Below are 17,223 nucleotides of genomic sequence, written 5' to 3' on the forward strand. Positions count from 1 at the left end.
AAGGACCCAGATATAGGTATTGAGCTGTGGGCCGCGCCTAAGGACGTCAAATAACTCGAGGATAGACTAGTACAGGTGAAGGCAGATAGATATTAGGCTGAGGAAGAGATCAAGTCATGATGAGCAGGAAATGTTGCCTGAGGAACAATACCTCCTCAGCCAGCAGGGTAGAGGCCTAGAGGCCGACCACCCATCAAGTACTGGGCAGCAGGCAATCATGTTTGGAAGAATAAGCATAAAAAAGAGATGAGTCAACAGAGAATTGAGAAATATCTTGGAAAAAAGCTGCTACCACCGCATTAAATGCTCTACATCTAACCCTCTAACCACATTAATGTGGAGTTGATACTTGAACAGTAACTTTCAACCTAATAGCTACCCACAAAGACTTCAAGAAGGTGCTGATGAGACAAGTATCAAGACTAGCAATCTGATCTACATGTGGAGAGCTGAGATGAAAGAAGGGAAGGGAGTATAAAAGGGAGAAACCCCATTACAGAGAGAGCTATTAGAAAAACTAGAGAAAAATGATTATGTACCCAAGAACTGTAATTTTTGTATAAGTCTAAGAGAGATATATAAAAACAGACCTTCCTTAGACTTGACTGATGAAAACTTTTCTTGTTCAAAACTGTTTGTTTCATTCTTTCCAATAATAACTAACCTATTGTGATCATTATCTTCCTAACTCATTGAAAGTTTAGTTTCTAGCCCACTCTCTAACAAATTCATTGTTTTGAGCTCATTGGGCCATTGACCATCCATTTGGGTTGTGGAGCAAATCTTGTCCTTACAAGATCAATTAAAGGTCAAATGTTTTTTATTTTATATAGACTAATGTTAGTGTAGCCTCATGCATATACACGGATATAATAAAAAATAATTATAATTATAATTTATATGGTTCAAATTAGTATTTTATTTAGAAAATGTTCAAATTATACATAGTATTAACTTACATTTTTTTTAAACCATACATTTTTAAAATATGTAATGATTTCTTATTATATAAATATATATATATGATTTAAATTTAATTATTTTTATACTTTTCAGTTTTTGCACTTAATAATTCACTTGCCACAAAAATTAAAAACTTAGATGGACATATGACGGAAAATTAGACTCCAATTGAAATCCAATTTAGAATCTAATTGGATTTGGACTCTTCGATTTTTACACTCAATAATTTACTTGATACAAAATTAAAAATTAAATGAGACATATGGCACAAAATTAAAAATCCAATTAAAATTTAATTGAATTTTCTCTAAGTTTTGGCTATTAATATATATATATATATATTATAGATATTATGAGATTTTATAGTCCAAATAAGAATTCAATGGAAATTTCTATCTAAAATTAGTAAAACTATAAGTAATACATACCTTCGAGTTATCTGTGGCCTACTTTAAGTCAAAGTTCTACAAAAACATAAACTACATTATAACAATATTATAATACATCGTATGGTTTCATATAAAATTAAAGAAAATTGTATGTTCTCTTCAAAAAAAAAAAAAAAAATGTTTGTTTGTATTAGTACTTTTTTTTTTGCTGAATGTTTGTATTAGTACTTATTAACCATAAGTAGTAACCAAGTGATAAGTAAAACACTGTATAATGGGTATAATTATACTATATCGAGTCATACACAGTGACAAGATCCGATAATAAGAATGGGAATATTTTTTTTATTCCCACTCCTCGAGATATTGCAGGCTGTCCATAACTATTTTTACTATAAAAAGCGCTATTCACTTGACACTTCTCTTCCATTATCGTTTTCTAGTCTCTACTCTTTTTTTACACAGACAGATACCCTGGACAAACAGCGTAACACAAAAAATGTCGACTCTCATAGTACCTGCGACGATCCCCTCTGTGTCCGAAGACTGCGAGCAACTCCGAAAAGCCTTCGAAGGTCTCCCACTTTTAACATTTTCTACTTCGTTTGCTCGTGTGTGTGTTTTTTTAACAATTCAAACCCTTTTCTTTATGATCCAAATTGTTTGAGAATCTAAATTCACTTTTTTTGCTCCTTCCTTGGATTTCTAAAAAGATCGCGATCCTGATCCTTTATTTTTTTCAAAAAAAAAAAAAAAAAAAAATCGATCTGAAAGCTGGTGTGGTGTGCGATCAAAATGGTGTTTGGATCTGTTTACGTACTCGTTGTTTTATACTTAGACTCTGTTCTTATGATTTTGTGATAAATTTTGTTATGATCTGATTATAATCTTTCTTTTCGTTAAGTTTTTCGATGACCCAAGATGGTTTTTTCAGTGCATTTGTTACTCCATACAATATTTCTTCCATGTTTGAACAGTTAGCTAGATGAATTGACTGTGATCAATATCATTGCAGGATGGGGAACAAATGAGAAGTTGATTATCTCCATCTTGGGTCATAGAAATGCTGCTCAAAGAAAGTTGATCCGACAAACTTATGCTGAAACTTATGGAGAAGATCTCCTCAAGGCATTGGATAAAGAACTCACACATGACTTTGAGGTCAGTTTTGGACCTGCATGTTATTTTTTGGTTAATTTTAGATTAATGATTAAACTCACACTTTCCTAACAGCTTTGGCTTTTTTGATAATGGTAATTTATCAAGGTATTAGAGTATTGGATCTTATCAACGTATTTTATCATTGAGAATATTGGTTTACCCATTTTATAGATTGGCATGAGGACTCCACTTAAGAACAGGGGTATCAAATATTTCATATTCATTTCAAGTCTGATATAAAATTAAAATATATGTTATTATGGTTAATATCAATCAGGGGATGATTGAGTTGGGGGTGGTAAGAACACTGACATAGTTGTTTTTCCAATTTCTTCCCATCAGAGGGCGGTGTTGCTTTGGGCACTTGAGCCTGCTGAACGTGACGCGCTTTTGGCCAATGAAGCAACAAAGAGGTGGACTTCAAGCAATCAGGTTCTTATGGAAATAGCCTGCACAAGATCTTCACATGATCTACTTCTGGCTAGGCAGGCTTATCATGCTCGTTATAAGAAGTCCCTTGAAGAAGATGTTGCATACCACACAACTGGGGACTTCCGCAAGGTATAGCTTGGAGACAATTAACACTTTTGGGTTTAGATAGAAAATCAATAATTAAAGTTATTTTGCTTTGTTTATGATTTCTTGTGCGGTGCCTGACTGTTATAGAGATTTCTATTGGATTTGGAGTTTTTTTTCCTGTTTAGAAAATATTTCTCATATTTATGCATTACTTTCTTTTTTTTTATCTTTTTATTTTTTGGCCTAGTGCCTTATAGCTCAACTACTTGGTATTTCCAAGGAAGACATCCAAGGTTCAAATCCCTCACCCCCAACTATTATGTATTAAAAAAAACTTATGCATTTCTTTTTTTCTCTCCAAGAAGACTGTTTGGCAACTTTTGAAGAAGAGCTGAAATGCAGATACTTCTTGCTATCAGGCAGCAACCATTTGATAGGATAGGTTCAATGACATAGGCAATTTTTTGTGGTCAGATTCACTTGTGTAATAACAATTAAATGGGATTATGCCTAAGATTTTTGGACAACGATAGTCAAACCTCTCTTTCCAGATTGTAAAATTTGCATATGTGCCTTCAAAAGGATAAAGAAAAGTAGATTTTGTGAACAAAAATATGTTGGTGCTTGTCAAACCAGTGGCGTGTTCCCAAGCTCATGATTGAAAGCTACTGTCATGTAATGGTTTGTGGCTGTTAAACAGAGTAGCCTCAATGAAGTTGCTTCTGTTATAAGCTTTTCAAATTTGTGCATTTTTCTTAAAAAAATTCATTTAATCCTTTTTTATCAGCAATACAAAATAATACTTGTTTCATTTTTTTTTCCTCCCAGCTTTTGGTTCCTCTTGTAAGTGCATACCGATATGAGGGAGATGAGGTCAATATGACTCTGGCGAAATCAGAGGCTAAATTACTGCATGAAAATATTTCAAAGAAGGCTTACAACGATGAGGATCTTATCAGGATTTTGACCACTAGGAGCAAAGCACAGATCAATGCTACTCTGAATCACTATAAAAATGAATTTAAAAATGACATTGAAAAGGTATGCAATTGAGACCTATATGACTTCGACCAGATATCCTTGGCATTATTGTTCTGATTTTTACCCTTTGCATCTTGCTGTTATCCTAACTGAACTGTGTCACTGTGGTTTGCAATTCTCTGGGGTTTCTCATGGGAATTCAGGGGCTCTTTTGTTCTAAACACAGGGATGCCATTGTTTATTTTCCGAATTGCAAAGCATAGAAATAATTGTTTCATATGGTGTATATTGGACATCTTAATGTTGTAAATGAGCCCAATCAATTTATCTCAATCCCCTTTTATCATGCGATTGCAATTGTGATAGGTCTAGGACATTCCAAAGAAAACCATTGTTAGGAAATAGGGAAAGCTAACCCAGATAATGGGGGTTCTTTTATGGGGTTGCTGAAATTTTATTATAACCCCTATTACTTGGGCTACACACATGTGAAAAATAACAATAAAGGAACTGGGGCATCTAAAGTGTATCTCTCTTGTTGTGGTGACGCATTATAGTTTTTTAGACTTTGTGCAACATATTGCATATGTTATTTATGGTCTCCAATTTAAGGTGTGGAATTGGAATTTCAGCTTCTGGGAAGGCTAGTTTTTCTTTTTACTTTTTTAGCTTTTAGATACATACTTGTCAAATGGTATGATTTATTGGAATGTGCAATCTTATATGCAGGATCTCGAGGCTGACCCTAAGGATGAGTTCCTCTCAATCCTGAGGGCCACAATTAAGTGCTTGGCTCGTTCTGAGGAGTATTTTGAGAAGGTTCTTCGTCTTGCAATCAACAAACAAGGAACAGATGAAGGAGCTCTCACTAGGGTTGTCACTACAAGGGCCGAGATTGACATGAAGATTATAAAGGATGAATACCACAAAAGAAACAGTGTCCCTCTAGACCATGCCATTGCCAAGGACACTCGTGGAGACTATGAAGACTTGCTACTGGCACTGATAGGGCATCGGGACTCTTGAGCTGTTAAGTCTCTGTTTCATAAAGACCTAATTTTGGCTGAGCCAAATATTTTAATGTTATGTTTTGCAGTGAGTGTTGTGTTTCAGATTTTCGTATATCCTGTTATATGGTTGTGTCTGCCTTTGAAAACTTTAAATGTTATTATCTTATAATTATATAAGATATGGACCATATGGTACAAGTTGCTTTGAATAAAATTGCAGTTTTTATTATTATCATTATTATTGGGTTTTCTGATCACTTGGTGAGTCTTGAGTTCACCACCTAATCCTCTATCTTGCTCTTACAAGGAGAGGAGGTATTAGTTTAGCTAGAGCTAATTAATAAACATTGCAGTTTGTTACACTAGAAATAATAGCAATAAACATCTTAAATGCATAAACTGAAGCATGTGAGGTATTTGATTGCTACTTTCTCATTGCTCTCTCTCTAACCGGCTCTGGAAACGATGACTTGATGCTTGGTATGAGTATTCAAGCCACAGAGCTAGAAAGAGGACCAGTGATACCACTTATCATAATTCAAGGAAAAAGGGTTGAGAAAGCTTATTGTTCACATTTTTGAGATCATTTTAAAGGCATATGCTTTAGAAATAATCAAGTTAAATATGAGGCATTCCCTATCATAATCCCAAACTAGCCATGCTTTTATAGAACTAGAAGATGTTACCATACCTAAAATTCTTCCGAAATTTATTATTATTATTATTATTATTATTATTATCACTCTTTTCTCTTGCTTTTCCTCTATGCAAATGTCCTATCATTTTTTTTTTTTTTTTGCTGATTTTTGAGCCATATGGTTTATTTCTTCCGCTTTTTGCGCTACAAGCATTCCCATATTTGGGTGTCACTTTCCAACAAGATTGAAAGAAAAATTAACCTAAAAAATATTAATTCATAGTATTAATAAAAAGAAAATCAAATAAACAATTGTATACTTATTAAACAAAATCTAATATAAACGTAAACTTTAATTTATTTTTTCATACTTGGTTTAATTTACTCAATAATTTTTTATCATAATTTGAAATTGTAATATGATTTTTTTTTCATTCCCAATTTATCAATCAATTTTTTTTTTTTTTTTTATTACCAATGTTCTTGAATACATCTTCCTCAATGTATATAACCAAGCAACTCAATTGAGAAAATAAAAAAAATGTAAAAGTGTAAGCACCAGGCCGACTCAAGGCTTAATCCCAAGGCCCCACTTGTCCCCCAAAAACTGAAGTGGTATTAAGGCCCTCTATTGCATAAGCAAAAGACGCCAAAATTGTATAAAAATATCTTGAAATTGTAAAATGATAATGATTTTTTAATAGAAAAAAATATAGATAGGATTTGCATTTTTCTCCCACCTCCAAGAAGGCTCTCAAAATATTGAGCCAATAGAAATCTAACTCAATTGAAACTATAAACTTTTCACCAAAAAAAATTTATTGTGAGTATGACAAATCTTCATTGACAAAATTTTATTAACTTGTGAAAGAGACATGGATAAAACCTAATACAAAAACTTAATTAGCAATTTTACCTTTCAAAAAAACAAGAATGGTTATAAAACAGAAACATATATATATATATATAAAAGTTTGGAGACCTGGTCTGAAGTAAAGAAACTTAGATACGATAATTTATTAAGAAGTTTGGAGTAGCTATCACAAAATGTTCCACATCTTTTCCTCATCTTTTCATGTTCATTCATAATTGGGCGTGAAGCTGACTTGTGTACATCAACTAGCAGTCATAACAAGAGACTTGGTGGTCTAGTGGATGTTGCTTCAACCTAAAAAGTTTCCAGATCCAATACCAACATACTTTATCAATTTAGCTGGCTACTTCAACAGGCTAAATCTCAGTTCTATCAAATATAAAAAATGAAGAAGAAATATAGTCAAGATGATATCTAGGCATCAGATTTAATTAGACGACTAAGACTGTTCTTCTGGCCGTGTGAAATATCAAATATCATACATCATAACTTTCTAAATTTAGATTAACAACAAGACAACAAAATGATACATGACACGTCTGCATCATGAGCAACTACAAGAAAAAACCTGATTTTTACACTCTCAGATTCCTGGAGGTCATCCACAAAAAGTTTACATTGCAGACTTCTCACCTGGAGATTAGCAAAAGATTCTGGAGGATAGATGCTATTTTATATGTGCCTAAGACAAGAGTAGTTCTTATTAGTGGACATCTTGGTATCTTGATATAACGCGTACAGTTTTACGATAGGCTAATACACATCATTTCTTCAAGAGTTTCCGGGTGAAAATCCTCTTGCAATACGGGCTGGTGCGTAAGATCATGTGAGCTCTCACTGCTTCCACCAGTGAAGCATGAAGAGGACCCTGAAGTTGAGAGAGAGATTCTCCAGCATTAAACAATATCCAGTATGATCAATGTGTAAAAGAAATTTTGAGAGAAAATCTTAGATATCATACCTTTGTAACTGCTAGAGCTGATTGAATGACATAGTTGGCATAAGGGTCTTGCAACAGCTGTTCAAAGTGAGACACTGAGAGCAATTCGCGGATGATTCTAGGCCTGGTCTCTTCAAAATGCTTAAGACATTTTTCAACCACATGACTGCTAAATTTCTGCATTGAGAGCGGTACATAGTTCCCTTTAAACTGAGAAATCAATTTGACACTCACAGATGGGATCTTTAGCTCTATAATATACTGAATAACATAATTTCTGCATCACAAAAACAGCAAGATATTCAGTCAGACCCGATCTATGCTCTTTCTGATACTAAAGTATTTCAGACTTCGGGAGTTTTTTTTTTTTTTTTTTTGGGGGGTGGGGGGAGATTGTTCCAAGATTAAAGCAGAATATGTTCATAAACCAATAAGTTGGAACATGAATTCCAAAAAAATTAAATAAAAAGCTCCAGGTTGAATATTGCATAATTATAGCTACGGAGAGGCAGATGTATAGAAGAATACAGCAACGAAATAGCTCTTCTTCATTCAAATCATGTCCATAATGTACAATTGATGGAAATGTTACAAGAGATGGATGGAGAAACTAGACACTCAAAATATATAAATTAGTGCAATATTATAGGCAAATATGGAAACAAGGAACCATTGATCAAGATGATCTCGTACATATAAAAATCTTTAGAGCCAAAACCATGCCCATGAGACAGTGTGGGTTAAATTAGAAACTCAAAAATTCATCAATGCTTGGGAAGAAGAAAAAGAAAAGCAAAAAGAGAACAATGACAGTGAGCAATAGTCTAGTCCATAAAATATTTTGTAAGCAAGTGCATTCGATCAACAAACTTGTGATGTCTCAACTCAATGTAGCCTCACAACCGAAACCAACTTTGGTGTATTTTCAAACCCGATAGTCTGATATTTTGATGCACGTACCAATGTCACATACTTAAGACCCCACTCAGGAGAAAAGGGGGTAAGTAAAGATGCATTATCTTGGGTGACAATAGGAGAAATAAAAAGGGACAAAGAGAGAATGAGCAACAAATGATTCATGCTAATAATATATTTCCATTCCCAAATGATTAAGGTAATGCACTATTATTGATTTACAGCCATATGTATACTATATACTCCTGAATACTATACATTAGTAACAAATATGTATTCCCCACATCTGCTGACAAGACACAATTGGTAACAATTTATGAAGAGTATGGATGCTACCAAGATGAAGTGAGTTCCCAACACAAGTTTCATAACCCCCCCTCCCCAACCCAAAAAAAAAAAAACAGAGAGAGAAAAAGGCAGCTCTTTCAAGAGCTTTTTTTTAGTATATGGCAGATTCCAATCGGCCCAATCCACTTAGGACTGGAGTCTAGCAGAAATGAGTTCGCTAAGGAAGGCATGGCATTCAGCTAGTACTAAATCTACTTTTATTTCAATAAAATGCCATATATCTTAGGAGGCAGATTGCAAAATCTTTAGAAGGAAGTTGAGTGTATTTAATAATCATCTCCAAATAAGCATGTAAAAAGGAAACATGTTAACTGGGATCAAAGCTCACTTGAATAAAATTATGTATGAAAGCAGACCAAAAAGTAAAATATTCTACATGGTAGATAAACAATTGTGTAAATATGTATTTGCATTGAAATTAACAAAATACTACATGATATATCAGTTTTGCTCCAGTCACGAACACATCATCATGTTAAGTGTGCAGACACCATTTCAAGTACTAAACGTTAACATATTGATAATAGTGAAGCCATGTTAGAAATTACACCCAGACAATGGAATGCTCTACTTACATAGGGTATAAGGAACAGATCAAAGGTTCTGCCACTGTAATAATATAAATCTCAGATCATTATCTCACTGTAAACTCTCCACTAAGATGGTCTATGATGCAATAAATTGGTAGGTTAAAAATGATATAACAAATACATAAACACCACCAAAAAGAATTAACACAAGTATATACTTATCTCAAGGTGGATTAAAGAAAAGTTTGGTGGAAAACTTTTGATTCATTAAAAAATGGCAATATAAAATCATATATTAATATATATTACAAAAAGCAAGACGTATGTCCAGTACTTAGGTGCTGTTTCTTAAGTTTTCCTTTTAAGATTCTGCCATGTAGATTTTTTCTCATAGGATGGAAGTGTATTTTTTAGTTAAATAGCCACATGACTGAATCTTAGGAAGGAAACTTAAGGAATAGCACCTAGGATACTATACCTAAGTTTTGTCCCATTACAAATATATATCATGTTAAAGTAGGTTACGGTCAGCAACCAAAGGAAAAACAAACAGCAATTGAAGTGTGTAAATGATTACCCAAAAGGATCTTGAGCAAGAAGAATCCCATTTCTAGAAATTTCAGAAACCAACTTATCTCGATATTCCCCAATTGAACATGCAATGCACCGTTGCAATACACAACATCCATGTCTATGAGTTGCAATATCCACACAGAACCTTGCAGCAGCAACAAAAATAAACTGCAAAGATAAAACAAGGACAAAAAAAGTTCAGAATAAGTTTCAACTCAAAATAAAGATAGAAGACCCTACAAAAAGCATACACCATACAGAGCATTAAGACATAAAGATAGAGCATATTGAAGCTTTATAGAAAAGCATATCCATGGGAAATATCTAGAATGGTCAATGAGATAGCATGTCACTATGTTATAGGTTGAGTACCATACTTCAAGAAGAAAAAAAGTTAGTGACACATTGATCTTTGGTGAACATAAATGCGACGGTGAATTATAACCCAGCCCTTAGAATGGGTTTTGCACTACATAGTTGTCTTGAATTTAAGCTTTTCAAAAAGTCTATTATTGTTTATCTGTTAGGGGACAGTTTAGTTGTCCCAGGCAATTTGAATGCCTTAGTCAACACTTTCTGCAGTCGCTAATGAACAATGTCCACTACTTTGAAAGGTGCTCTGAAGAAAAGTTGGAGCATATCATCACAGCAGTTGGAATAAGTCATTATTATGAATTATGTCGATTTTTTATAATGATCATCATTTTCAATTTGCCTAATCCTAGTGCTCAACTCATGCATTGAAGTGTACAGAAGTACAAAGGGAGCCATCATCCAAGGGGAAGACAAACAGGGCCCTAAGTGTGTGTGCTTCCCTGCACAGCTAATTTTGAACCTGGTTCATCCAACCATTTTTGGGTTGAGTAGTGGTCCAAATCGGTTTTGGAATGAGATCATTATCAATATTGAGCTTGATCAGCTCCTCACAAAATTCCATATGCTATTCATAAAAATCAAAAACTCCAAATAATCATTCCCATCCCCATCTAGCCTTCCTGTAAAGGTTCTCCTGTTAAAGGTGCAATGCTTAGGGATTTATTAGTTGGTAATGTGCATATATATGTCAATGTGTTTGTCTGCATGCAACAGATCAGAGTTTAGAGATCATCTATAATGTTGTGTGTTGATTATGCAACTTTTAGTGATAAACTACACATGCACTCATTGGGCTTTGATCCCACAACCTCGCCCTTCACCCATTCTTTGTTCGAGTAGAGTCTAGATTTACAAACTTATTCCTTTTCTTCTCTCCCTGTCTTGATTGGTCATTGTAATTTGGGATCTTAATTTTTTTTGCACCCATAGTACGTTTCCTGTGTACTTGGGTCTGTTTTGATTTCAATAAAATCTTTATTACTAATAAAAAAAACTAATGCCATCCCTTTATTTGAAATGAATTACTTAACTTCTTCTTAAAGGAGTATAACCTTAGGCCCTACTATTGACACTTCCACAATACACAAAGCATATAACAATGCTTACTTGCATCTCCTCCCTATCAACACCCCTCCCCAATGGTGGAAAAGAAAAAAATAAATTACTCATAGAAGAGCAGGATGGCCATTATTTCTATAGCATTCCAGTTCATCATAGTATGAATGCATCAAAAATCAGAATTTTTTTGAAACCTAGTTGCTGAATTGGCATGCTCTATTACATCATAAAGAATTAACTTTGTTGAAATTCCGTCTTCGAAATTTAAGTCAACGCGCTATATGGATCATTTAAGGCATCTTTTGTTTCATTAGTTCAAGGTTAAACAACATGAATTTGCACTACAGTTTGTTCTAAAACACACTGAGACACCTTATCGTTTAGTCTCAAGATTAAGACCCAATAGCAACAGGGCTTTCAAATATCAAGAAACTGCAACAAGATATGAAACATCAGTATTGGGAAGTAGCCAAGAAGATGCTTGAAAATTGATTAAAAATTGAATGAATCAAAAGACTAACCAAAAGAAAATTTTATTTCATTTTTTTTAAAGTAAGTTCTGGCCCCGCAGGGAGAGGAATGAGCAACCAAAGGAGAACGTTAAAAGCTGATAAATGCTGATATTGAGGCATGACAATCAAAACAATGATTCCTAACAATGTATTTTCACCATTTTGGGAAGTATTTCTAGTACTTTCACAGGTCATCGGGCTTACATCAAAATGACTCAAGCAGCATGCGTAAGGGCACAAACTGAATACTTTATGAAACCACTAACTGGGAACGATTTGGTAGAATGTGAAGGTGAATTGATTTCTCTATGAAATACAACATTAATTAATGATGTGGCTTATACAGGATTCAAGTTACTAGAACCAGAAAATTAGAAACAATGGTGATATGTAGCTAATTAGTTGGTTGACCTATCATAAGCATGGACAAAAATAAAAATGGTTACAGAGCAGAATGGGGAGAAGGGACCCATATAATATAAGTTGAGTCAAGGAACTGGTGTTGGGCTCTGTTGAGGTTGGCGTCATTGATTTCATTTGCAGTTGCATAAGATTCAAATCATAAGCTAATATGAGAACATGTCATTTTAAATAAAAATATGTTGCACCAAAATGCTGTTTACAAGAAAAGAATTATCAAAATGAAATGTTAGGACTAAAAGATTAATATAATTTTTCATGACAATTAAGATTTGTAAATAAATAACATTCCATTTTGAAAAATTACATAAGATCTAAAAAAAACTCAAAATATAAAAAGGCACAACATTGAAATAAAGAGCATTCAGACATTCAATCTTACTAGCTGCATCAAATAGTCAAAATTAAAAGAAAAAAACTATACCTTGTTGTCTTCATAGCTAAGGCATTGCAAGCAACGCTGAATCACATGATTTCCATTCAGATCCTTAATAAGATCAAGAAAACCAGGTTCAAGTGCTGACTTAACTAGTGAAATCTGATTTGTAGTTTTGATAGTCTCAACCAACTTCTGAACCACACGCGTGCTAATAACAAAATACAAATTTCATTCAGAAACAACAAGAACTGTAAAGAATATCAATACCCTACAAAAATAACAACCATAGTTAGTGATAAATGAAGAATTTACCCATGTGTGTGTAGAGAAATTCTGACAAGTTTTCCTGGTTCATTGGTCACCATGAGCACAATCTGCATTCTCTGCTCTTCATTGCACACATCCAACAACTTCTGCACAAGGTAATTGCCAAATGGGTCCATCATAAGTTCAACAATGTGACCAATAATTTCCTCAAATATAATTCCCACGTCTTGAAATGTTCCCTCATCAAACACCTTCTGTAAGAAGCGACAACCATATTGATCCTTTGCCATGAAGTATATAGAACCCTGAACCTCAGCCAAAGAACTAAAAGTTGGTGTCAAAGGCAATGGATAATCACTGCTCAGATTCAAACCATTTTCACAAATTCTTCCAATACTAGAGTAACTATCCAGTTCAGAGCTTCTCCCTCGTTGGCTTTGCGCCGCAATCTCAATGTGTGAATTCTTCTTATGACCCCTTGAAGTGTTGGATTTCTTGTTGATGGCATAACTCAAACTGTTCCCTTGTAGGATGAAATTATCCTCACAAGTAAATGCCTCAATGCCACTTGCACCTTTCATAGACATAATAGAATGAGGAACCATGCTGTTTGGAATTGCTCTAGTCCTTCCATTAAGGGAATTGTTCACATTCGAAGCAAGCTTAGGGTGGTGCATCAACTGAGAGGAACTCCATGGTTCCATGCCCTCACTGAATCCATTAGAATCCATTTCACGCCGCGGTAAGCTAACACTAATAGAAGCATCATTAAGGTAAGGCCTAATTGTACCTGGGTTCTGTAGTTGAACCCCTCTATTATAGTAGCACCCACTTCCATGTTCATTTCTGTTCTGCATTAAATAATTCATACGGTTCTTGTTGCAACTGGAGCCAGAACACAACCCATTAGACTGATTATAAGAAAGATAAGACCCCATTGAATCACTCTCTCTATAACCACCCCGCAAAGCAAGCAATTTCAATCTCATGTCATCGTTAAAATTCACAGGAACTCCATTATGGGAGGCCTCAAAACCTTCAAAACTATTACTAAAACCTTCATACTCACCACGTTTACCACTCCCACCACCACCACCAAAAGAACAATCACCAAACCCAACCCCATGAAACCTATCCCTCTGTTCCTCACCAATATGCATTCTATGAAAAGTCTCAGACAAACCACCCATATCATCCTCAACCAGCCTCGCATTCCCATTGAGGTGGTGGTGGTGGTGGTTCAAGTAATGGGTACTGGGTGTTTGATGATATGGCGAACCATCCTCAGAGGAACAAAACCCATTAGAGAAAGAGCTCGAAAGAGACGACAGCTCTGATTGCAGAGAAACTCTGCTCATAGTTGAACCATTCACAGGCTGACGAGGAGAAGAAGAAACATTGAGATTAGGGATCTCATTCAATAACATTTCAACCTCTCCATTCCTCTTCATGTTCTCTCTAACCCTCCTATCTTTCTCACCTATTTTAAACATAGCAACCCAAAAAAAAAAAACAACAATAACAAAATGTAAAAATTAAGGAAAACAAAGACAACCCAGGACTCAAAATCCCAAAACCCACATCAGGATTGGATTCAAAGACGCTAAAAAGTTTGTTATAAAGGCACAAAATAACAAGCTACTACAAGTGCTTCTCTTTATATAGCGACTCGTTTGGAATATGATAGCATTTTTTTTTTTTTTTGGTGTTCTTTGAATCTCGTAAAGTACTTGATTCGATTTGATAATGGGATATTGTGAAAGGAAAGAGAGAATGAGACACAATAAGGGGTTTTTTTGTTTTGGTTTGATTTTCAGTATAGGATGGTACGGTTCTGTCACCCTTCACGCTCACGCCATTGAAATGAACACTGAAGTGTGAAGAGGGTGTCGCACTCACTACACACAGAAAAAAAGCAAATAAGAGAGAGAGTCTGAGTCTGACCAAGGAGATTTCGTATAGCAATATTTTAATATTATAAATAAAATATATTATATTATTTTTTTATAATTTTATTCTGATTCGTTCTTTCATTTATCAATATATTCTAAGCTAACTTTCCTCAAGTTTTGGGATTCTAATCTAAAATAGTTTTTTTTTTTTTTTTTTTGGGAGAAGAAATCTAAATGGTCTATAGTTCTAAACATTCGCTTTGTTGTGAAAAATGACAGTGTGATCTAAATATCTAATGGTTTTGATGGTCTAGATGATCGTTATGCTAGCAACGAATTTATCTAGTTTTTGCATTGATATGTGTAACATTCTTTTAAAATACTTTTTTTTTAGAGGATTCTTTTTAAAATACTTAATTAATCATTGCGTTTGAATGTCAAAGATGTGCAACCTCTACTAGTATGTAATTGAGCCACTCCATGACTGAGTGTTAGTGTTTGAAAGATATTAATTCTTATCTCCCTTTTTTTTCTTTTTCTTTTTTTGGTTTAGGAATATATACACATAATTAGAAAATAAAAATATAAGAATAATAATAATATATATAGTTGTATTTAAAAATGAGCACAAAAAATAGGTGGTCTAGCTAGTAGTAGCCTAGTACTCTCTAGGTTTAATATTTCTTGTTTATCAAGGAACAAATCTTTTTTATCTTGTTCTTTTTAGATTCTATCCTTGGAGAGGCTTAAAGTCCATCTATATATCATCTTTAAGAATTTATGGGAAAGTGTATTTTTCTCCCTATATATTTGGAGTAGTTCATAATTCTCTCTATATCTTTAAAATCAATCAATTTTTCTCCTCTTTTATGTTTGAAAAATGAACAAATACCTTCAATTTATTATTTTCTCAACTGAATCTAACGAAATTTTTTAAGGAAATTATTAGTTGTACTCCACAAAGAAGAAAAAAAAGTTGAAGATTGCACTGTTGTTTTCCTATATTGCATTTGTAATCTTTGTAATTTTATTGGATTTAACTAAAAAATTAACAGATTGGAGATATTTGCTCATTTCCCAAACATTGAGGGGAAATTGGTTGATTTCAAAAATAATGGTGGAAATTATAAAATACCCCAAATATAGAGGTCAAAAAATGTTTTTTCCCCCATTATTTATTTGTTATTTTGACTTTAGGATATTATATATTTTAATTACATTTAAATGATTATTTATTACACTAACTATTCACATCTATCTATATCTATATATATCTAAAACGTGAAGTGTAACATTTTTTATTGTTATGCTCATGTTGCGCCACCTCATCCGTCATATCTTGGCCATATAATTATTATTTTTCTTATTTATTTTTTATTCCTAAATTTTTTTGAAAATATTAAAAATATAATTAAAATGACTTTACACATTTATCTTGGTCAATTTAACTTTACATATAATTTTGTCTTTACATATTCATCTACTTTAATTTAGATGTTTCTAATTAAAAAATATTGCTATGCTTATGTTACACCGCCTCATCTATATCTATCTATATCTATATCTATATCTATATATAGATAAAAGTTAAAGCATAGTATTTATTATTGTCATGCTCATATTGTGTCATCTCATCTATCATGTCATTGGCTATATAATTAATTTTTTTCTTATTTATTTTTTATTCCTAAATTTCATTGAAAAAATTAAATATATAAATAGATTGACTACACATTCATCTTGGTCGATTTTAAATTTACATATAATTTTGTCTTTACATATTCATCTACTTTAATTTAGATGTTTATAACTAAAATATATTCATATACTCATGTTGAGCCACCTCATCTGTCACAACATTGGCCATATAATTATTATTTTTCTTATTTATTTTTCCTAAATATTGTTGACAATATTAAAAATATAAATAGATTGACTTTACACATTCATCTTGATTAGTTTTAACTTTACATATTCATCTACTTTAATTTTTATAACTAAAAAATATTGCTATGCTCATGTTGTGCTACCTCATTCATCAAGTTATTGGTCATATAATTATTATTTTTCTTATTTATATTTTATTCCTAAATTTTTTGACAATATTAAATATACAAATAGATTGACTTTACACATTCATCTTGGGCAGTTTTAACTTTACATATAATTTTGCTTTTACATATTCATCTACTTTAATTTAAATGTTTATAACTAAAAAATAAAATCAATGAATAATATAAAGTCAAAAACAATGTCTATACATATCTATTTATACTATATATAATACGGAAGCTTTGCAATAAATTATATAAATATCTTTTTGCACCACGTCATTAGCATCCTTTCTTATTTTTTATTTTTTGCAATTTTTACCTTATTCAACCTTTCATCTTCTTCGGCCATTGTTTTCTTAATTCAATCTTTCATCTCCTCCAATCATTGTCCTTTAAAAAAATATCATTTGATTCCTTCATAAATT

At 33.0% G+C, this 17,223-nt stretch overlaps 2 protein-coding genes across 2 annotated transcripts; one reads left to right on the forward strand and one right to left on the reverse strand.

The window, feature by feature from the left end:
• Nucleotides 1–1,757: 1,757 nt before the first annotated feature.
• Nucleotides 1,758–5,261, forward strand: LOC126708654 (annexin Gh1). Its single transcript, XM_050408495.1, has 5 exons — nucleotides 1,758–1,927; nucleotides 2,368–2,513; nucleotides 2,856–3,074; nucleotides 3,861–4,073; nucleotides 4,743–5,261. Exons 1-5 carry the CDS (start codon nucleotides 1,852–1,854, stop codon nucleotides 5,037–5,039), a joined length of 951 nt encoding a protein of 316 aa, XP_050264452.1. The 5' UTR covers nucleotides 1,758–1,851; the 3' UTR covers nucleotides 5,040–5,261.
• Nucleotides 5,262–6,933: 1,672 nt separating this feature from the next.
• On the reverse strand, nucleotides 6,934–14,774 carry LOC126710084 (putative pumilio homolog 7, chloroplastic). The gene is made up of 5 exons (XM_050410464.1): nucleotides 12,898–14,774; nucleotides 12,631–12,793; nucleotides 9,845–10,008; nucleotides 7,496–7,751; nucleotides 6,934–7,402 (listed from the first exon to the last, which is right to left on the reverse strand). Exons 1-5 carry the CDS (start codon nucleotides 14,343–14,345, stop codon nucleotides 7,298–7,300), a joined length of 2,136 nt encoding a protein of 711 aa, XP_050266421.1. The 5' UTR covers nucleotides 14,346–14,774; the 3' UTR covers nucleotides 6,934–7,297.
• Between the last annotated feature and the right edge of the window lie 2,449 nt (nucleotides 14,775–17,223).

Source organism: Quercus robur, chromosome 12, assembly GCF_932294415.1.
Source record: "Quercus robur chromosome 12, dhQueRobu3.1, whole genome shotgun sequence".
Classification (NCBI taxonomy): domain Eukaryota; kingdom Viridiplantae; phylum Streptophyta; class Magnoliopsida; order Fagales; family Fagaceae; genus Quercus; species Quercus robur.

What these genes read in the sequence shown, in the direction of transcription:
- LOC126708654 (XM_050408495.1), top strand. Translation starts at nt 1,852, where the DNA reads ATGTCGACTCTCATAGTACCTGCGACGATCCCCTCTGTGTCCGAAGAC. An exon ending in CAACTGGGGACTTCCGCAAG is followed by an intron (nt 3,075 to 3,860) that starts GTATAGCTTGGA and finishes TTTTCCTCCCAG; the next exon opens with CTTTTGGTTCCTCTTGTAAG. An exon ending in TTAAAAATGACATTGAAAAG is followed by an intron (nt 4,074 to 4,742) that starts GTATGCAATTGA and finishes TCTTATATGCAG; the next exon opens with GATCTCGAGGCTGACCCTAA.
- LOC126710084 (XM_050410464.1), bottom strand. Translation starts at nt 14,345, where the DNA reads ATGTTTAAAATAGGTGAGAAAGATAGGAGGGTTAGAGAGAACATGAAG. An exon ending in TTAGCTATGAAGACAACAAG is followed by an intron (nt 10,009 to 12,630) that starts GTATAGTTTTTT and finishes TTATCTTTGCAG; the next exon opens with TTTATTTTTGTTGCTGCTGC. An exon ending in CAGCTCTAGCAGTTACAAAG is followed by an intron (nt 7,403 to 7,495) that starts GTATGATATCTA and finishes TCTCAACTTCAG; the next exon opens with GGTCCTCTTCATGCTTCACT.